General features: G+C 37.0%; 2 protein-coding genes across 3 annotated transcripts in view; one reads left to right on the forward strand and one right to left on the reverse strand.

The window, feature by feature from the left end:
- Positions 1–3,054, reverse strand: part of LOC134538390 (DENN domain-containing protein 1A) — a 32,692-nt gene extending 29,638 nt beyond the window's left edge. For both annotated transcript variants that reach the window (XM_063379676.1, XM_063379675.1), the window contains exons 1-3: positions 2,892–3,054; positions 1,646–1,804; positions 1,118–1,255 (exon numbers count right to left, since the gene is read on the reverse strand). In XM_063379676.1, coding sequence (XP_063235746.1) covers positions 1,118–1,255; positions 1,646–1,804; positions 2,892–2,908 — 314 coding nt within the window. In that variant the 5' untranslated portion in view covers positions 2,909–3,054. The remainder of the gene's footprint in view (positions 1–1,117; positions 1,256–1,645; positions 1,805–2,891) is intronic.
- Positions 3,055–10,230: 7,176 nt separating this feature from the next.
- LOC134538393 (serine/threonine-protein kinase ATR) overlaps positions 10,231–21,072 on the forward strand; it is a 130,528-nt gene continuing 119,686 nt past the window's right edge. Inside the window, 5 exon segments of the mRNA XM_063379686.1 lie at positions 10,231–10,512; positions 12,254–12,316; positions 12,584–12,810; positions 15,674–15,844; positions 20,280–20,446. Coding sequence (XP_063235756.1) covers positions 12,261–12,316; positions 12,584–12,810; positions 15,674–15,844; positions 20,280–20,446 — 621 coding nt within the window. The 5' untranslated portion in view covers positions 10,231–10,512; positions 12,254–12,260.

The following is a 21,072-nucleotide window of genomic DNA, read 5'->3' on the forward strand; positions in this document are numbered from 1 at the left end:
GTAATATCACAAAAATTCCTCAGGGAAAAATGTTAAATAGTTAATGCAGAAAAAAATTATTTTGTTGGTTATTTCAATTCTTACAAATATGCCCCTTATTGGCCAGAATTATCTCTGAATCACATCTAACCCAATCAGTGTATATCTGAAATTTATACCACTACCATTTACATTTACTTTGCAGGTTCAAAGTTAGTTTAAAGGTGAGATACAAACTATGAAAACCAATTCAAAACATTTTTTTATTCATAAAATATAATCAATGGCCCCAAATTCGCCAATTGTATTGGGCATGCACAAAGTATTGTTTACTGACAAGTCAGAAACACCAGAACATTTAAATACCACCCACAATTATCCATTGCTTGCAAGCTAACAGTCTTTATTAATTAGTTTTTACGGATTCTTAGTGAAATTGAAGAACTTTTAAGGGTCCTTAATCAAATTAAGGACTTTTTAAGGATATTAAGGAGGCGTACGGACCCAGTCATAATGAGGGTCGCGGTGGTGGAGTGGTCAGACCACTTATCACCCAAGGAGGAGGTCCAAGTTTGATTCCAGGCAGGCAAAAACCCACCCTGTAGGAGATGTAGCGGATACCATGAGCTGATTGGTTTTCTCATGATAATCTCATTTCCCTACCAATGCACTTTGTTGCTGTCCCGTAAGACTCTTTTGGCCCCCATTCATAGCTAATGAGCAAATATTTCATTCTCATACTATGTATTTCAATAAATAAATCACTAGGTAACTCATATTTTAAGCTACATTTATTTACTCTTGCTATCATGATTGCACACAATCTAAAAGAGCATTAAAAACAAAATTTTAATATACACTGGTAAGGCTTTCATGATTCAGACAAACTGCAAATGTCAATGTTAAAAGTCAAAAGTTTATTAAAAAACCCTCCTGACTTAAAAATATATAAATAAACAAAAATTAAAAACAAAAGTAAACCTTTATGACACAGCCTATACTTTTCTAAGTTCACTAAGAAACCTTGTGGTAAAATATTAATTAAATATGCATCTGTGATAGTTCTACAATTGTTTGAAACTGCATGCACATATCAGAAACCGTCCCAGAGGTTGGGGACGAACATGTCGCGACTTACTTGTAAAAGGACTCGTGCCAAGGTAGGTAGCTCAAAATCACAAGAGCAGTTTCACTTTTTGGATCATGGCGGCAAAACCCAAAAGTCCATTTTGAGTCCACGTTTGTCAACACGAACGAATAGTGCTGCACAGTAGTACTGAAAATTTATATAGATTACCAAAGAGTAAAAAAAAAAATTGTACCATAAAACAAACTTATAAATACAGTAAAACTCTTACTTTCTCATGGAATTTGAGAATTTAAGCTTCTTAACCATGAAAATTTTAAAAGGATTTACTAATACCTTATTTCCTTCGGTTTAAATTGAAAATAATTTCATCCTAAAAAATAGGAAAACATTTTAAATCATAACTCCTTAAAGGAGTTTCACAACTACATTCCCCACAAAATTCTTGCATGTACTATGTGGATTATGGTAGGCCTATCTATGCTATTTCAAACATATTGTAACTTACTTTAAAAATTAAGTGACAGATTTGCATAAACTAATAATCTATCCAAAATATTGTAACGGTCAGCTACTAACTTTTCAAAGTCACATGGATATGCAAATTTAGGAACAGATTTCAGTACTTCTTCGTTTTTGTAACTGTCAGGAAACTTTTGAATTATCCATGCATCCTTTACGTTTGGTTGCGGTTTTACAACTTCGCAGAAGCATTGAAACAAATGCTTCACATTTTCCCTGGAAACAAAAATATACAATAAAGTTTAACTCTCACCAAAACTACAACAGCAAAGACGTGATCAATTTTGTCAAACTAATTCATAATTAATATTTTTTTCTTTACATTTTTCCAAAGCTACAAAAATATTCTTTTTTAACTTTAAACATATTACCAGATCATTAAGTGCAATTTGTATTTATTCATGGATTAAAGCTTTCATTTATTTTTAATAAAATAAGGTGCAAAAAATAAAACTGCTGTAATCCTATGAAGAACACACTTAATATAACAAATGAAACCCTTATTGATATGAAAGATTTTTAATAAGTGAGACAGATTCTTGATGAAATGATAAATGATTCATATTGTGCCTTTAGAAACGTTTGCCAAAAATTAACATTCATAAATTTCAATTTAAAACCTGAATTTCAGAATCTTTTGATTCAAGTGAAATCAATAAAATAAACAAATAACAGAATCAGAACATTAAATTAAAAGTGAGTGCAAAACAGAAAGATTACGTTGGATTAGCCAGATGACTAACTGCAGGAAATCATTAAGTTACATTTCAGTTCTGTTAGTGGTAAAGAGCTACTATAGATGCAATAGGTTATTTTCTGGTTGCATATCCAATTTTTGTACACAAAAAGAACAAGCTAAAACAATCCAACCAGCAGTAAACCTTTAATTTCACTGTCAGTAATTTGTGAAGCCAGTGAAAGTACAAGATGGCATGAAAATTGTGTGATAGTTAATAGATGGAAATAATGCACAATTTTTTTTCCCCTTCCCCCTAACACACGACAGGTGAGGATGATACTGCTAGAAAAGTGGGAAAGTGACAATGATGAGGGTTGAACCAAGCCCTTTAAAACCAGACATGTAGTACAACGAACGACTGGCACTAACGTTCGTGTATTTAGAATAAAAAAACACAAACTAACCCATTTCTATCCTTACCTCATAAGACAACATTTAACCGCCAGTCAAAAACAAATCGTTTTTTTTCTTTACTTCTTAGAAGAAGAAAAAAAACAGCTTAAAACTATAAACTAACCAAAAAAAAATTTAAAAAAAAATTCCTCGACATATATGATATAATACCTTATTCTAGAACCCATTTTTCATTTCAGGAGAGGTTATCATCATCTCATTAATAGCTGTCATGCATCAAGTTTTGATTCCAATTACTAAATGACAGCACACATTGGAGAGCGCCATTACTTTAATAAACACAGCCACCCCTAAATATTCAACAGCCTGTCGAATGGTTAAATTCAGCCGCCGCTGAATTAAAAAATAAGCAAGGAAATCATATTATAAAATCTGGTACAATTGTCAAATCAAAAAAAAATTAACAACTTATAAATAATAATATTGTAAAAGGGATATTTAAAGTGGAAAGAGAATATTTATTCACAAATTTGTTGAGCTGTTGATTATGGTTGGTACCATAAGGCTGAAAAAGGCAGAGATAAGTAAATTGACTTATCTCTGGTAATCTCTGGATAAAACGTGTAATTTACAATGAATCATTCTAATGGTTACAGGTTACATATCCAAAACATACTAAAATAAAAATTCATCCACTGATACAGTACAATATAACATTTACAGTATGGACTTGACATCGTCCGGCCGAAGGCCACCCCAAAGCCCGACCTGCAACCGCCAATATCCAACCCCGCAAACGGAACGCACCCCTAGCAATGGCCCACCCCAGTCAGGCGAGCCCCTGAGGACCAGGTAGAATCAAGGACCATGTCTTAATTAATCAGCCACCTCGACCCCAGTTCATTAGAAAACAGACACAATTTAATAGGAATACCACTTTTTATTAAAAAAACCCGCCCAAGGGAAGTGTGACGCAGGAGTGCCCAGGTCACTCACGTGTGAAATTACGTTAATACATTTGTAAGTGTCTCCCTTGCGGCCTTCAGCCTAAATTAATTAGAGTATTGTGTAACGTAAATATGACTCCCCGTTTTTTGTGTATAACTTGCCACTGGAGCAGTCAACAAGTTGACGTCGACCCAAGTGTCGAACCAGCTCGCACAGCCCGTTATGCCACGCCAACGCCTTCTCCTGCCTTGTGTTGCGTGTGCGCCGATGTGCAGTGCGGCTAGGGCAGGGGGGGAGATTCGCACGCTAGGGGAAGTTTACTGTAAAATACATAAGAAACATTCTTATTTGTAAATTGTTTATATTATTATTTGAAGGGTCGTGTTTTCTTTATTATAAATGGTTTATTATATTGTATGAAATGTTATGTAAAATTAGTTCTCACGTGTTCACCGGGCGCCAAGGCCGAGGCTTCCGCCTGTGACCAATCAGCGTGTTCCGCGGGCTCGCGAGGAGGGGTGGGACGCGGGCGCTGGGTCGCGCGAGGCGGGGAGGTAGTCAGTCGGCGGCTGGACGCAGGAGGCGAGAGACGTGGCTACGAGAGCTCTCCGAGGCGATGAGAACGGGCGCGGTGTCTCGCTGCAGTTAATGCAGTGCCGAGAGGAAGCGATTCCTCTGCCACAGTCGTGTGGTCAGTTAGGTGTGTCATCGTGTCATTCAGTCGCGGCGTGCAGTCAGGCACTGCTTTTGCATGCGTGTTTTTCTCCGGCAGTTTACGAGTCGCGGAGTTCTTTTGCGGGCTGGATTTTCGCTTTAGTTTGCACGGTAATTTTCGGGTCTTGCTCATCACGAACGGGACATCACGTATTTTTTTCATACAGCAACAGTGCGCGGAACCGGGCTCCGCCCTACAGGATCGGTCACAGGCGGGAACGCGGTAGCCCCTTGTAAAGGGTTTGTTTTCGTATATAAAGAACCTGGAAACCGTCTTTGAGTGTATTAATGACTATCCTGGTGACTTAGTCCCTTGGCTACGCGGCCCGAACCCTCTCTACCGAACACTGAGTAGCCGGCTAAATACTACCATTCAGGGGCTAGTCGACCAGGCGACGACAAAGTGACGAACAGTATCTGGTGTGACTCTTATTACTTAAACTTAATTTATGTAAACTTGTTAAACCTAATTCTTAGAGAGTCTCTGCAAATTAGATTAATCATTAATAATTAATGTACGAATTTAGTGCCGCACTCAATCTCTTGTTATTGAAATAATTTCCGAATAACGGAACTTAGGAAACTTTGGCGCGAGAGAATGCTGAGGCCTCCCCTCGCGCCAAGGGCAAACGCCAGTACCGAGCGACTCGCGGACCGGGGCGGACGTGCGTTCCACGGTGAGTCTTCATCCTTTGTCTCCACTTAAATTCACTACTGGTAACTATAGTCATTAATTCAAATCCTTTTCGTTGCTTAAACTCCCCAAGTGTACCTGGTCCTTTTTACGGTGTAGGGCCCAACCCAGCCTCTTAAGTATAAACTCCCCGCACTAAACATTACGCGGGACAATTCAATATACAGCACGGGCCAACTCCCGCCAACAATGACTTCTTGATAATCGTCGAGTGCACAGCCACCGGCAACAACGACGCATAGGAGTTGCAACTGATTTAACTGCGAGCCGCGGTCCACACAGGTGGACCCGAGTACCGCCGCTTTAACAATTTTCGGGATTAACCGCCCCAATCGACATTTCTCTTAACCTCGACTGGCGTGAGGGTTTAAGATTAGTGACAGTGCATCACAGCACTCAATGCTAATTTAATGTAATTTCGTAGGGTAATTCAATGTGCATCGTGTAAGTGTAAACTGTAATTGTAACTGTTCGAACCGAGTAAATGTCCACTCCGCACAATTCGTGCGCGATGTGTCACCGACAGTACAAAACCGAATTCGTGTGTGTTATTGTGTGAGTCTCCCTAACCCAGCCAGGAATCTGCATGTTATGCTGCACAGGGCCTGTAACTCATTTCATGTTTCTTGGCTGTCAAGATCATACAAATTTTGAGAATTTTGAAATGTCAGGTAAAATTAATTAATATTTTCTGAAAGAAATGCAAACCATTTCTTGAAGTAGCCAGTGGCATAGCAGTTAATCCTAAAAAGTTTCAGTTCTGCAATAAATTAAATTCTCCTTATTTGTACAACCCAAAAAGGTTAAAAATGTAACTTTGGCAGCTAATTATGCGAAAAGTATGCAACTATATATATTATTCATTTCATGAAAGTTAAACGATCGAAAATGTCTAAAAGTTGATCAGTGATTAATATAAATCTAAAATCATGACCTGGAACGGGACATACACCCTTAACAGCCAGGGATCCCTCCAACCTCAACCATCGTCGACGGTCCTAGAGGGCCATGCAGGGGCATTCGCACCCACCGACTCAACTTTTGGTTAGACACAGAGCTAGCCTGACGCCCTCCCGGACACATTTTCATTAAGAGCCAGCTTCCCTGCTAGGATCCACGCCCGGTCTCGAACACGAGAACCTGGACGACGGCAGACTGAAACAAACTACAAACTTGTTATGATTTAGATATTAAATTGTAGTTCTGTTAAGCAATATGGAGAGTTGGGGTTAAAACTTGAAAGGAATATTTTTAGGATAACTGTGGGCATGGCAAGTGTATTCAGGTTCACGAAGAGGAAATGTATAAAATTATAAACTGCTAGAGGAGAGAATAAGTAGGATAAGTTACAAATATCTAAGGATTGCTTATAGAAAGAAATCTGGGGTAAAGAAAGCCAGTAGAGAAAATAAAATTAAGAAAAGCAGGCAGCCCTTAATATATGCTGGGTAGAAAAGTGAATAGAGGAAGCAATAATCTTAAGATGAAGGCTTACACTGCCAGGTTGTGCCTCAAGGGTATCCAGCTCAAAACAGTATGGGGAGACTGTAATTTTTCTGAATTAAATTACTTTCATGCTGGAGGAGAGTACATGGTGCTATACAAGAGGAAACAATAACAAAGGAAGAACATCATGATGTGCAATACTGTTGTCCTATTGACATTTGAGATCTCAGTGGAGCATCGCCACCCTATGTATATGTCTGTAATAGGATAAAGGGACACAGATTATAGTATTTAAGAGTGTAACTGAATATTTGTAAGTTTGACGCCGCCCGTCGGTGCTCCCTCTGAGAGCTCAGGCCATTATGTGTCCTCAATACCTGATTAGGACGAATGTAACTAACACGCCCACGCATACCAGGAAGAGTGAGTTAGGGCAGTGCACCGAACAGCATGGCGCTAGTCACGGCCGGCTGTGTTGTGCGACGTGCCCGCCCGGGTGTGGTGATGCGCCATCGGAACATAGTGTACATGCAATTGTAATCAAGGGAAGAACTAAAACTCTTTATGTCTTTAAAATCTCTAAATAATTAATACATGTTGATTTTTGTGCTTTGTGTCACAACGCTGGCCGTCACCATCTTCCTGTGCTCCATAACTTTCCGCGGGAAAATGAGCCCTCCCTGGCCGGGTTGCCAGAGAGTGGAGTCAGTCGCCGTCAAGCACTCATCAGGGCCGGCAGCTCCGCGCACATGGAACCTTCACTTATCGCGCCAAAACCAGCATGTAGTTTTCAATAGTTCAATTTTTTAATCCGTTTTTATCCGCTCCCCGGCCAGCCTTAAACCGACATTGCGAAGTTTCGCGCGATCCTTTACTAATTATATGTGTCTCAGGCATGAGTAGTTTTTATTATAATACGTAAGTACTTTTGTTAATGGCATCACGCCGATGTGCCCACGCTTCACGCTGTAATACCCCCGCCAGGAGTTTGGACTTTGCCCACGCGGGGCTGCGTAATAGCCCAACGTGCACAGTAACATTTAATAACGAATCAGCTTCTGGGACGTGCCGTGGTCGCGTGTGAGATTTCCGTGCCCCGGTACTGCCGCGCCCGCACCCAGCATTCGTGGCCTCTACGCCAAAATTAGGACGGAACTCGGGTAATTATGTCAACCTAATCTGAACTGTATTTCTGTACCAATTCATTTCACTCTGCAGAACAATTCGATGGCAGATTTTATTCTACGGTAATAATTCTAGGCTTAGCTTCAGCTATCAGCAACGTGTGTGATCTACCCATGCCAAGGGCATGCTAAGTGTGGAGATAGCCACCAAGTGTACTTTTGTAACTCCAGTATTCATCTAGGTCAATTTATAGGTGTGTTAATTAGTCAGTCATAGTCATTCACTTGTTTCGCCATCCGGCACATCCTTAATCGTATCCTCCCGACATGTCACGCAACATAATATCCCCTACTGCTAGTTTCAGGTTAGCGTGCAACCCCCGGTGGGGTAATTCCGGGACATTCCGCAAGCAGTGAATCAATGCCGCCATTCGAGGGCTGCGTGTGCAGAGATTAGAAGGTAGATGATGATACGGCCAGTTACGTGACGGCGCCATGTACCATGCGACTTACTGTACCAGGTGACGTGTGAATAAAATCAGTTAACATTTAAGTGTTTTCCCTTAATAATTACGGCATCCTGGGTGGCCTAAACAGCCCGGGGAGTCCTTTGTCGACACGTCCCTGCCTGCAGCCACGAGGCAAAGAACCCTGCCCTCGAGTCAAATTTTGAGTTTTCGCAGCTTATATTCACTAATTCTAAAATAGGCAGCGGGGACAGCGTCAAGTTCATAAGGGTGTTTGTATGGATATAAATGTATTTGTATTATGAAACACCGTAGTATTGTATAGAGCGATCATGCTGCTTGAGGTATGCTATCTTCATAGGAAGAATCTTTTGCGAAAGCGCTGACCTTCAGTTCTACTGGGTTGCTAACTTATTTCAGATGCGGACATTTGAACTGATGTAGCATTATTGAGACGCAGTGCTTTTACAAGTAACCGTTGCAGTAAGGTCGTTAGTAATAAAAGTTGATGCCGGTTCCGCCTGTCCCCCAGTGGTTGTTGATGAAGGTTGAGGCTTGGTTCGATTTCAGGGGTAGGTTTGAGCCTTAGTGGCATGGAGAAGGGGATGGCTTGGCTGATGAGGCTGTTCTCACCCTATAGCTGCTTCTCCCAGTTGGCTAGAGCCAGCAGCTCTCAACAGCGCCTCCGCTCGTCCTCCAGGCTGTCAGCTACCTGCCGCTCTGCCTCTCGCAACTGCTCCTCTTGCCTCAGCACCCTGGTCTGCAGGGCGAAGTCTCACTCGGAGTGGGTGTAGCAGTCATCAGGTCTGCTCCAGTTGTCGGTCAGCGCTGTCACCACTTGCTCTCGCACTTCCACACTGATTCCAGAGGCGGCGGGCACACAGTGGCGGGCCCTCCCGACAGATGTGCTCTACTGTCGAGGGAACCTAGTTGCCGCATCTTGTAAACGGACGATTGCCTCTTGTCTACACACAAAGACTGTGCCGATGCACTGACACTCGCACTCGCTCACTCCCGGTGCACACGGACAGTGATGGGCAACAGCGACCTTAGTGACGAGGAAGGCATGATGGAAATCGTCAAAGTGTTTCAGTCTCTCTCTGTGTGGTTATTTGTAAGTGTGGGCGTTCCGGTGGCTAGAACAGCAGGAGTTAACCCGTCGTGTTTCACACCTCCAGAAGATCCTAACTCGGCCTTTAGGTGTCGAATGCTGAACCTGAGTATTCTCGTGCCCTGACTGTGAGATGGAGCACAGTCATTTGAATATATTTTTTGAGCTGGCAATCTGTAAATAATGATTTATCTCTAGGGACATTTAAAACGACAGGGGAGGTAACGACAATTACGTATTAAGTTTTTGTGTTTCGGGGGTTGGAATATTTGGATGAGAGTCGTGTGATAGCAAGAGATTTGGTTGACGAAGGTTAAGAGGAAAGTATAGCTGCAAGCATAGCACATAATTTAATGTTATGTCTGAAGTTAATACGGTTCGTCTGTTAAAGTATTTTCCCAGTAAATTTATTGATGTATAATTAAATTTGAGAATGATAAACCCTCTATTAATGCTGTATATATCTCAGATGATACAATGATACTAAATATTAAATCCTCAAAAGATTTCATAATTTATTTTCTACTTTAACGAAGGCAAAATTTCAGAAATGAGCAATAACAAATTGTTAAAAATGTACAATCTAAGATGGTGTATATTAGTTTCTGTCCTCCTAAGCTTTCAGTTTTCCACAATTCTATAAAGACATTTCACAATAATACAGTGACTGCCGATCTTTGTAGCCGAGTCGGATGCAAACCGTCTAACGGTGTGAAAAGTTCTGAGTTCGGATTCCGAGTATGACATATGTGTAAAATTCGAATGAACGACAATAATAAAAACAAATTAAGATTACCCACTTGGTTGCTGAAAAAAAAGTTGTAAACCAATAAATATAAAAAATATCTTTGACTATTGCTGACAAAATTTAAATTAGTACTAATCTATAAATTGATAAATAGAAAATATGAGGTAAAAAAAATTATAATAAAATGTTTATTTAGAACAAACTAAAGTTTGTTGAAAGTTTGTTTTTAGTAGGTTTACACACATGATGTGAGTGATAATTTTGGGATTTAAAGGATGGGGAACCGCTAGGGTAAAATCTTTTGCGCGCTAAATGTTTGGGTTGTGGCGGAATGAGAAGTAATGAATTTGTTGGATCGGGTTAACAATTATTTGAGAATACCAAAATTTAAATAATAACTAAAAATTGATTTTTTTTTGGATTTTAATGGGCCTATTTGGGTTTTAGTACGGTGAGCTTAACCTCACTTTACGTTTGAAAAATGAAATAATTTTTTTTTTAAAAGCATTCGGAAGCGCTCTGACAATTTTTGTTATATATAAACAATTGTTTACATGGTGAAACCAAATGAACTTTATTGTAAGTACGTTACGGCTGGGGCCAAGACTATTTTCGATCCTGCCATTTAGAAAGCCTCGGCTACACTGTATTCATGAGGGATCTGTGGAATACCACAAGGTCATATTTCAGCTAGTATTAAGTAAACAGTTGGGTGGTGACAACAGAATCAGTTCCATCTTTTATTGAAAATAGTCTTGGCTATGCTATTAAAGCACAAATAAAAAAATTGCATCACTATTTTTACATTACTGGTAATATTTACAAAAATTTTACACCTTCCTTAAACCAGAAAATATTGTTTCTTTTTGCATGTGGTGGGGATAGTAATACTTAGACTCGACCATGGTGGCGTACACGATACCGCATAGGCCGAGCGTAAAATTGTTAATTGTATGTGAAGTTCTGGGAAATACCTGAATGTGCCTCAATATTATAATTAGAAATATAATAAATAGAGGTAAAAGTAATGAAAAAAAGCGTACCCCTATGTATTTGTTACAATTACAATTAGTACTCGTTACTATCGTATTGTTACGTTATTTGTTACTTCTGATACCTCATAACACGCTATGTTATGTTAGAGCAACGAATCGAGTCGTATTGCGTACGCATATGTACAGTACGACGTCGTGACGTCGCGACGTCGCAACATTCGTAATTTGTAGAAAACATTCTTATACATTACATACCAAACTGCGTTAGGTGCATTTTTTTACTTTTCCATATTATGAACCAGACTTTTGTTTAAGTCATTCTAAATTTAATTTGATTAAATAGGTAAAGTGTAGAACTACAAGTGAACTGTTGACGGAATCTACTAAATGTGCAATGGATTTACTATTTTGAAAATTTTAACCGTGAGCTTATGTTATATCACAATAACATCGCAATCTATTATGCGTCGATTATAATGAAAAAGCAACAAATATGTGTCGAAAATTATTTATTGACAATAAAATTTAAACAACATTCTAACGATAAATCCCATACTACGAAAAATGCGAGTAACGAAATGCATTCATGTGTAACGTTTCGTTACTCGTTACTGGATTTCACACCCGTTACTCAGTACCGAATTCATACGGTTTGCTACAGCTCTAATAATAAGGAACTGAATAAATTCATTTTCAGGTGCTTGCTTATTTTTTTTTTTTTTTAAAAAAAAAACTCATCTAGTAGCTCTACAGTGGAAAAAAAAAAATATTTGAAGTGCACAATGTTTTGTTTAGTGACATGAGATTATGCTACGGTGTGGAAGCCACAATGTATCTGAGGCTTATTGTAGCAAGGCACCTACCACAAAGTGAAATATCTTTAGACCTGGCTGGGAATTGAACCTGGGACTTTCAGCTCACCAGACAAGCCACTCTCGATCCATTGTGCGTTCCCAGGTGTAGTCGGTGATTCAGTCCAAAGCAAATCGAAAATATTTTCTTTGTAACTTTTTAGCCAATGTTTTAAGCCCAGTTTTTTTTTGTATCTGGACTAAAGAAAGAGTGAAAGAAGTTTATATTAATACCTGCACACTTTTTAAGTCTTATATTTTGGCCATTTATAGCTTTCTCAGATTCTTGATTAGAAAGTGTTAGTCCGAACTTGGGTCTTGATTCAATACTTAAAATTTAATATTAGCCTAGTTACTCTATCAAAGAAATATATTGTATTCTGTGTTTATTTTAACCTGTTAAATAATGTTACACATAAATTAATAAGTTTTATTACTTTATAAAAAAAACATTATAAATAATATTTTTTTCAGGTAAAAAATGGACATTGATTCTGATGAAGCCGGGAAAGAACGTCAGAAGCGGAAAAGAGATGAGTAAGACATGCCTTTAACCATTATGAAACTTAATACATTTGTGGTTGTGTATTCAATTAATGTTTTATCGTAAACTTGAAACAATAATGTTAATCTTGACTGGACTGTTTTATCTTTCTAGTAGTTTTTGAGTTTACTTCTTAAGAACAAACTCACATTCTTTTCATCAAATTAGTATTGATACTATGGTAATTTTTTTTTATCCTGTAAAATTATTTGTAAGAATTCTAATTCTATAATGAATGAAACCATGTTGGTATTTTGTAGTGACAGCTTTGAACAAAACCCTGCAGTTCCACCTGCATTCTGCATTTGGGAGATGATCGTTAACCCTTTAAAGAGCCTCTTTGAGGATTTGGAAACCTCTCACGAAGACCTGAAAGCTCTGATATACTCGCTGGCCAAGGCTTGCAAAGATTCCACCGATACATTCTACCCTTCTGGCAAGGGAGTCTCGCCCCCAACTTACGAGCTGTGGGTGCAGCAGTATACGAGTGAGTGTTACTAGTCATTAAAAAATAAAAAAAAAAAGTGCAATACTTGTAAATATTTATGCTCCAAAAGTTGTGTTGGGAGGGACTGGTTTGGTGTTTGCAGTGAAGCATGTTTGTGCAAGCCTGTAATTTTCATTGTCTTCAAGTAATTTACATTTTAATGTTTTGTATTTTGGAGTGAATTGAAATTGTACATTATCAAAGAACCTGTGTGATGTGTTCTGGGGTCAGAAAACTGAAATTTGTGAGCAAAATAAGAAGCCTGTCATCTTGCAATTTCAAATATTTTGACACCCCTTGCAATAAAGCTTCCATGCTAAATTTTTTGGCTGGATATGGCATTGGACTTGGCTTTGGCTACTTGTTGAAGTCAACACTTGTGAACAGGTTTGGTTATCATGATAGTTGTAGTCCCCACGTAAAATGATCTGTACTTCCTCGCGGCATTTACAAATTAGAATCTGATAGTAAATACGTGGTTAACACAGTATAGAAGGTCTAGGTTTGTGCCTTGACTTGTTAAAAAAACTGGGATAAATAGTTAAAATTTAGAATTACAGTCAAAAATGGGAAAAATCCAAAATAGTGGGGCCTAATCCTCCTTAAGCAACATGTTCTATCATGGTTTACATCATAAGGGAAATTAATGTTACCTCAAGGGAATTAAAACAAAATGGTTAGACAAAGGCTCTTCTTGTATTGCTAATCTATTAAATTGTATTTTTTGGCACATAAGGCTGAATTCCATACCTTGTGCCTTGGAGTGAAATGTGAGCAACACTTCTTTGTGCATTGTTTCCAGGATTTTTGTTTCTCTATTAACAGTTTTGTCTGTCATAAATTGAAGAATTTGTTACTACCTTGTGACTATGGCAGTGTTAGATGATGGCAAAAAAAATATTAGTGATTTTTTTCTATGGAGGTATTACATATTTTGGTCACTGATTGGTTTAATAATAAATAAATAAACTTGAGAATTTAGGAAAAAGTCAGGGAATTCTGTGTGTAGCTTTTTCTGAACATCCTGGCTACTTTTCCCACAAAATTAACATCCAATAAAATATCTGATTCATGTCATAATTTCATGCAATCGTTTAAATATTAACAAAGTTCAGAGATGATGCTGTTATACTCTGCGGCTTCACAACAGCGTATTGGAGATTCTTTTAAGGTTCATAGCTGTATCTGATCAAATGAAATATGATTTCAAATACAACACTATTCCAAGTAAAAGTTAATCTAAGACTAACTAATTTAAATGTTTAAATGTTTGAATATATGCCTTCCACAAATTAAGGAAGTAATTGGTAAAAAAGATGACTTGGAACAGAAGACCTGAAACAAAGAAACCCTCACAATTAATAAAACCTCGGATTTGAGACTAAATTATCATTGATTGATCAGTTAAAACTGTAAGTACCTATTAAAAATAATTAGTTCTGAGGTATTTGGTTTATGAATGGTAAACATGTTGTAGTTTATTTCCTATTTGACTGATCTAATTAATTTGAAATAAAAGTTTACATATTAATATTATTTTTAATGCACATATCATTATATTAAGTACTGTAAACTTTCGTCAACATTCTGTTAGGATAAGGCACTAAATAAAAAGATAAAAAAATAATGTTTTTCAATACATGTGCTACTAGTTCGGTTACTATTTTGTAATTATGTTTTATATTTTATATTTTTGTATACATAAAATTTCTTGTGATTTTGAATCATGTTTTGATGGACATTTGAAGTATGTGCCTATAGCTGAAAATCACAACATCCAAGATTTCCTTGTTTTTAAATAAATGGTCACTATTTGTGTGTTGAAAGAGGTATAGCTGGAAGTATTTGGGTTTTAAAAACCTTCCTCACAGCCCCATAAAGACAAAAACTTAAGTAAGTTAAAGACATTGTGGGCTTGAAGAAGAATGAAACTGTATATTGGGAAGAATTGAGAGCAACAATTGACTAAGGGCCATGATGGTTGAGTGGTCATTCAACTCGTCTTTTATCAAGGTGATCCGGGTTTGATTCTCATCAGGGTCTAACCGGGATATTTTCCCAAGTGGCATTACGTGGCAGACATTGATTTGAGTTGCTGGGTTTTCTCAACCCCACCACAAGCATTCCATTAAAGCTCCAATCTCATCTGTTCATCCCTAATTGTCTCTAAGAACCTTGATGTGAGCCAGATACTAAGCCTTAATTCATTCATTTATTCAACAATTGACAATGCACAAATGATTTTCAAAATAACAATCTTTGTGTCCCCACGCATAATCAGAATTTATCTTTAAGCACATGTTGCATTTTGGGGAACTTTTAAATGAAATTGGACTCAGATTTTTGTGTCCATTTACAGATAGTGGAGCGAGAAAATAAATAAATATAAGGAAATAGCAAATGGCACATAATTTATTTTCGAAATTAACTCTTTTTTTGGTGATGTTTCCTATTTTATTTTTGGTGGGTTGAACTTTTCTCTACTCCAAACGTTGAATTTGAATTTAGGTCTCAAGGGTCAAAAGTAAAAACCATGTACCATATTTACCCGTAGAAAGGTCACCTCTGGGTATGGATACCACCTATAATATTGGATATGAAAGTATGACATTTTCACCGTAAGGTTCGCCCTTTAATAAGGGTCACTGAACTAGATTTCCAATTTTTTTTTACCTAAGCTAACTAAAATAAATCTTAAGTGTGTGAAAATAATGCTACTGTTGAATCATTTAGTTGAAAACACAATTCCTCTAAACCAAGTTTATTGTGCATCGCTGTGTGTTGGTTCTATTGGAGTTTTGGGAAACAGACATTCTCGAGAGGTCAGTATTTTAGCGTTTTAACTGCTCGTTTTCTTTTGCAGACTTCGACATGTGGCTCCTTGGTCGCTTGTTTTACATGCTAGGTTACGAGAAGCTGCAGTACCTGCATGCTGTGTGCACGGAAGCTCAGCTGAATATTCTGTACATCTTGCAAGTGAACCATTACGAAATCTTTGAACGAATCCTCCAAGAGTACCTCCATTATCTGACAGGTAAGCTTAGAAAAAAAAAAGGGGAGGGGGGGGGTTGCCCGTAAAGTCGGTTTATGGACGATAATTTTACGTGACATCATCATAAGAAAATATTGATGAAAAAATTGCACACTTTTTAATTTTCAAATATTATTTACAGTTTTTGAAAATTTAATTTAAATAATTTTTTTTAAATATAATCATGAACGATTAGTTAAAAATCCCGCCTTAACCTGTTTGATATTATAGAAGATTTTCTCGCATGGTGGTTGGCCGGTTCTTGCACGCTCGGCTCAGGCGGAACGTGACACTTTTTCGTGCGTGCAGCCGGCGTTCATCGATTTATAAGACGTTATCACGTCAAAAAACATTTACAGCACATGTTTAGAGTTTTAATGTACACCAGGTCACAAACCAGTTTAATCTCAAATATAAGACTACTTTGAATATAAGACTCTAAATAAAAAATAATAATTACTAGTACGTAAGCTGACTTAGAACAATAGATGACCTGAAACAAAGCAACCCTCCCAAATCAAAATATCTCGAATATAAGACTATTTTCAGTGCAAGTTGATAAAATACCAGAATGTACCCATGAGTTTAAACTGGAATTGTGAAAACCAAAAAATTCCATGATTAAAAATTACCCACAATGCCTTGAATAATCTATTTGACTTCTCACAAATTGTCTTAAGACTTTTGTATTGTGTTTCCTTTCAAATCTGTGTAATGAGTAGAGACCTGCAAAATTCGCGGTTTCGATGGCCCTCAGGATATACTGTACATACCCCTGTACACTCGGGAAAATAACGCAAGTTCATTGGCTGCCGACTTGTAAGTCGTCTCAGCTGGTTTGTCTGTGATTCGATCCTTCTTTGGTTGAGGGTTTATAACTGGTTGAGATTCGTTCAGATGAACAGTAAGCCAATAGCAAAAATTATCTAAGAAGTATATGTGTTTGAATTCTAGCCTATCACCGAATGAATCCGCAAATTTTGCAGGTCTCTAGTAATGAGTCAATAGGTTTAAACTGCTATCAGTGATGAAGGTTCTCGCTTATCAAATTTTAAAGCTGTATACGTATTTTTTTATTCTGCCATTAATGCCTAAGAGTATAATTTTGACTCTAGAACTTTATGTTAGATGTTATGTATACCCTTGTACATCACATTGATCACATTTGTAGGTTGAACTGAATCTAAAATTTTTTTAGCACTTCTCAAAAAGCACTAAAGAAATCCAAATATTTTGGAAATTATTGTACCAAAATAAGTCAGCTTCAACTAGATACACTTAAGACCCTAAAAATAATGAACTTATGTTTCAAAATGCACAATAATATATTAATAAATACAACTTTTAATAATATCATGCAGGTATTTAAGTGTTAGAAAATTCTATCACTATTCATACTTATATCATGATATTGCATGTTTTGATTCAATAAGTAAATTTTATATTTATTAATTAATTAAAATATGTAAATGGTTCTTTCTTTCATTATATGTAGACATCAGGCACTAGGCCTACTATAAAAAGGTTTAGTATGGTTTAAATAATTTAATATATGATCCCTTGGGAATTAAATTTGTTTGAAGGGCTGACTTAGCAGCTTTTTTTTCTAATGACTTGTCTTTTAATCATTTGATTGTTCCTGTAAATATTTTCGAAGATTATTTTTGTGATGAGGCACAACATAATGTCTTATATCAACCATTTTTTTTTCTTTATCTTATGTTACTGTTAGGTAAAGAATTTTTTTTAAAATAGTGATGTTTAGTACTGCATGTATTTTTTCTTGAAGGTTTTATGTCAAGTTAGAGGTGGGTCGAAAAGTAACAACCTGATACTTTGTCACCTATACGCGCCTGTATCAGGAACGGCAAATGAGTACACTTGAAAATTATCAAGTACTTTAGTATCAGTTCAGAATTCTCCTGGAACAACACCACGGCCAATGTGCGCAGAACCCGATCGCAGATGACGGTCACTTGGGCGGAGCTTGTGAAAGGGGAGGGAGCAGGAACGACGAATAAGGGATAAAGAAGGGAAATAATGTAGGGGAGGAAGCGCAGAGGAAGGCGTTGAAGGAGAGGCGCAAAGCGAAATTGTTACGAGTCGTTTGGTTATTGTCCCACATCAAAGTACCTACGCTCAGTGCGCAGTGCGTGCACAGTCTCGTTCAATAATAAAACTAATGAAATTTTAATATTAAAAAGTACATTAATACAAGATATAATATTTATATTTGTGCACCTAACAGCTATGAAAATGCAAATAAATTCTCAGTTGACACTAATAACAGATGTAATCAACATATGGACTTTTTTTTTTCGAAAACAATTAGTAACTAGTGTTTTCATACATTAAAAGATTATGATTTTATCAAAAATTAAAAATAAAAAAAAACAGATACGTACATTAGTGAGCATACTATATCAATGTTTACGTTTCAAATGTTTCTTCAGATTAGTCTATAATGATTTATAACTCAGTTTTTGTTTACACAAATTACAATTAGCAAACTCATTATTTTCCGTAAAAAAATTCCACACAAATGAAGTCTTTTTCATGCACTTATCCATTCCTTATTTCACTATAAAGATACTAACTACAAAACTTGACAGCCCGCAACAATGTACATTGTGGTAATTAATACACGGCCAGGACGAACTGCAGTGAATGTTGAACTGATTGATACTGGCTGTATCAGGCGGGCATGAGAGTAACAGAGCTAGAGAATTATCGGGCGTGATGAATAATGTATCAGAGACACCGATACCTTTTTATGCTGGTGATGACGGCACGGAGGATGTGTACCCTGTAACGAGAATGCTGATACCTTGTCGCTTCCTGGGACCGCTACTGCTCTGATACAAAAGTATCAGATACTTGTAACTAGGTTCATTACTGTATCAGTATCAGGTTGGAACAGATACCGAAAATTGCTGTAACAACCCACCTCTATGTCAAGTATCAAGTTTATTTTTGGGGTACACAGAATTTAAAAAAAAAATGGAACACAGAAAAGTAGTATTTGGTTGGTGATGTTAAGTGAGTAACAGTGAATTGTAAATGGTTAGGTATTCTGTGTATACCAGCAAGTGAATAACACATCAATGCGGTTCTCCAAATTTTTTCCACAATCATGAGCTGTCTGATGTAGAAATTTATTCCCAATAGGCATGTTCAAATACTGGTTTATGGATGAAATTGTGAATATCTTTCTCAGCAAGGCTGTTTGAACTATTTTATAAAATACTGAAATAAGTACTGTAAAAAAAACATAAATCTTAGTTGTTAGGTTTTGAAAAAAAAAAAAATTTGTCTTCATAATTTTATCAAACCTAATATATAGAAAAAAACTTCAGCAATATTACATTATCTCAAAAAAGAATTTTAAAAATCTAATTGAGTATGACTACTTCTTGGTTTTTTTGGGTTAAGACTACGTCCAATGTAATAATGATGTGCGACTCTTTGGCTTACCATGTTGCAGCGATTATTAGGCTGGTCTTCTGGCAAGTATTTATATAGGGCCAATTAAAGATCAGCTGTAATTGGTCCCGGCATGTGGCCATAAATAGTGTGATGTTTTGGCCAGTCTAGTTATCTGGAATCAGCAACTAACCTATCTTATTGTCATACAAAGATTTAAATCTATTGATTGTAGGCCACAATAGTGTAAATCTATGTCTGGGGAGAAGATATTTGCTGATTTCAGATCACTGGATAAACTGAGCTTCTACTCAGCATCATTTTGATTGGCCAGACCCTCATCTAATCATGGCCTCTCGCAGGGCCGTGAAAATGGCTGCAACATGAATGTGAAAGGTCATCATCTTAACTCACAAGCAGTCATGGAGTAGTTAACTCCGGCCACAAAAGCTTACGATCCAGATTAAAATTTTTAAATTTGGTCAAACCTTTCTTATATAACTAACAATTTATTCACCGTTGGCAGTCAGTGTAACAATGCTGCTACAGTAAACTGAAGACCCGTAAATCTAAGGCTATATGCGTTTCAAGCCTTTCAAATCGTTGAAGCTTCGTAGTACATGTTTGAAGCTTCAAACAAAATAAATAGCAAATTCCCTGGTGAAGTTTAATGCAGTATCTAAAACATCTTCCATTTGATAAAGCTTTTAATAATATACATAGCCTAATCAAGATTAACAAAAGCATTTATAGGAAAACTTCTGATCATCATTACTGTCTGTAATTCTATCTTACACGCTAACATATACAAAACTTGGCCGCAGCATCAAGAGGCTGTAGTAATGTTGCAGTTTGTAACTTGGTCCACACCGTTCCTATTCATTACAACAGAAAATTCCAATTGCGTGTTAGCGATGAGAGGACAAATATTGTTCGTTGTTCAATAAGAAATTAAAGTGAAAGTTTTGTGGCTACAGGATTTTTTTTCAGGCTGAATGTAAATATTGTGTTTCAGATCTCGCCGAACTGCAGGTTCAGCAGACATTGTGTTCGAGGGTGCCTGTGACCATTGAGAGATTCAGTTCCCAGCATGATGTGTGCCCAGGGCTTGATTTGACTCAGATTAATGTGTCCATTTGCGATGAAAATATGTGCTCTAATCTTCTGTGTCATGTCTTACAGGTGAGTGAAGCAAGGAGATAATTTTATCGAAATAACAATTGGCACATAATTTATTTTAGAAAATAACTCTTATTTGGTAATGTTCTCTATTTTACTATGGGTGGGACATACTCAGATTTTCTCGAATCCAAACGTTGAATTTGAATCTTGGTCTCAAGGGTCAAAAATTAAAACATGTACAAGTAATAAAAAAAATATTGAGTATGGTGTGAAAATATTCCAACCTTTAAATGTTTGTTTCACAAACAAAATTCTCAGAATCAATAGATATTGTAATTTTATTTACATAAATTCCTATTAAAAGTGCAATATCTTGGGGAAGCAGAAATTGGATAGGTATGAAGAAAAACAAAAAAAAATGTACCTATTAAACTTCAGAATTTTTACCGTTAAATATATAGATTTACTACGCACGTTCCTTAAATGTTTTTCCTTGAACCTTTTTTCCTGTAAACACTTATCTTACAGATACAAGAGGTTCAGTGGTGCTCAGGAATTTGACTGGCCCATCTCTGTATTTTCGTCAATTGCACAAAATTTCAGCTTGATGGTTTGTCTGTTGTTTTTTTGGGATTCAGTACTGTAAAAATTCATACCTAGTGTTGATGGTGAAAACAGACATTTTA

Source organism: Bacillus rossius, chromosome 13, assembly GCF_032445375.1.
Source record: "Bacillus rossius redtenbacheri isolate Brsri chromosome 13, Brsri_v3, whole genome shotgun sequence".
In the NCBI taxonomy this organism is placed as follows: Eukaryota; Metazoa; Arthropoda; class Insecta; order Phasmatodea; family Bacillidae; genus Bacillus; species Bacillus rossius.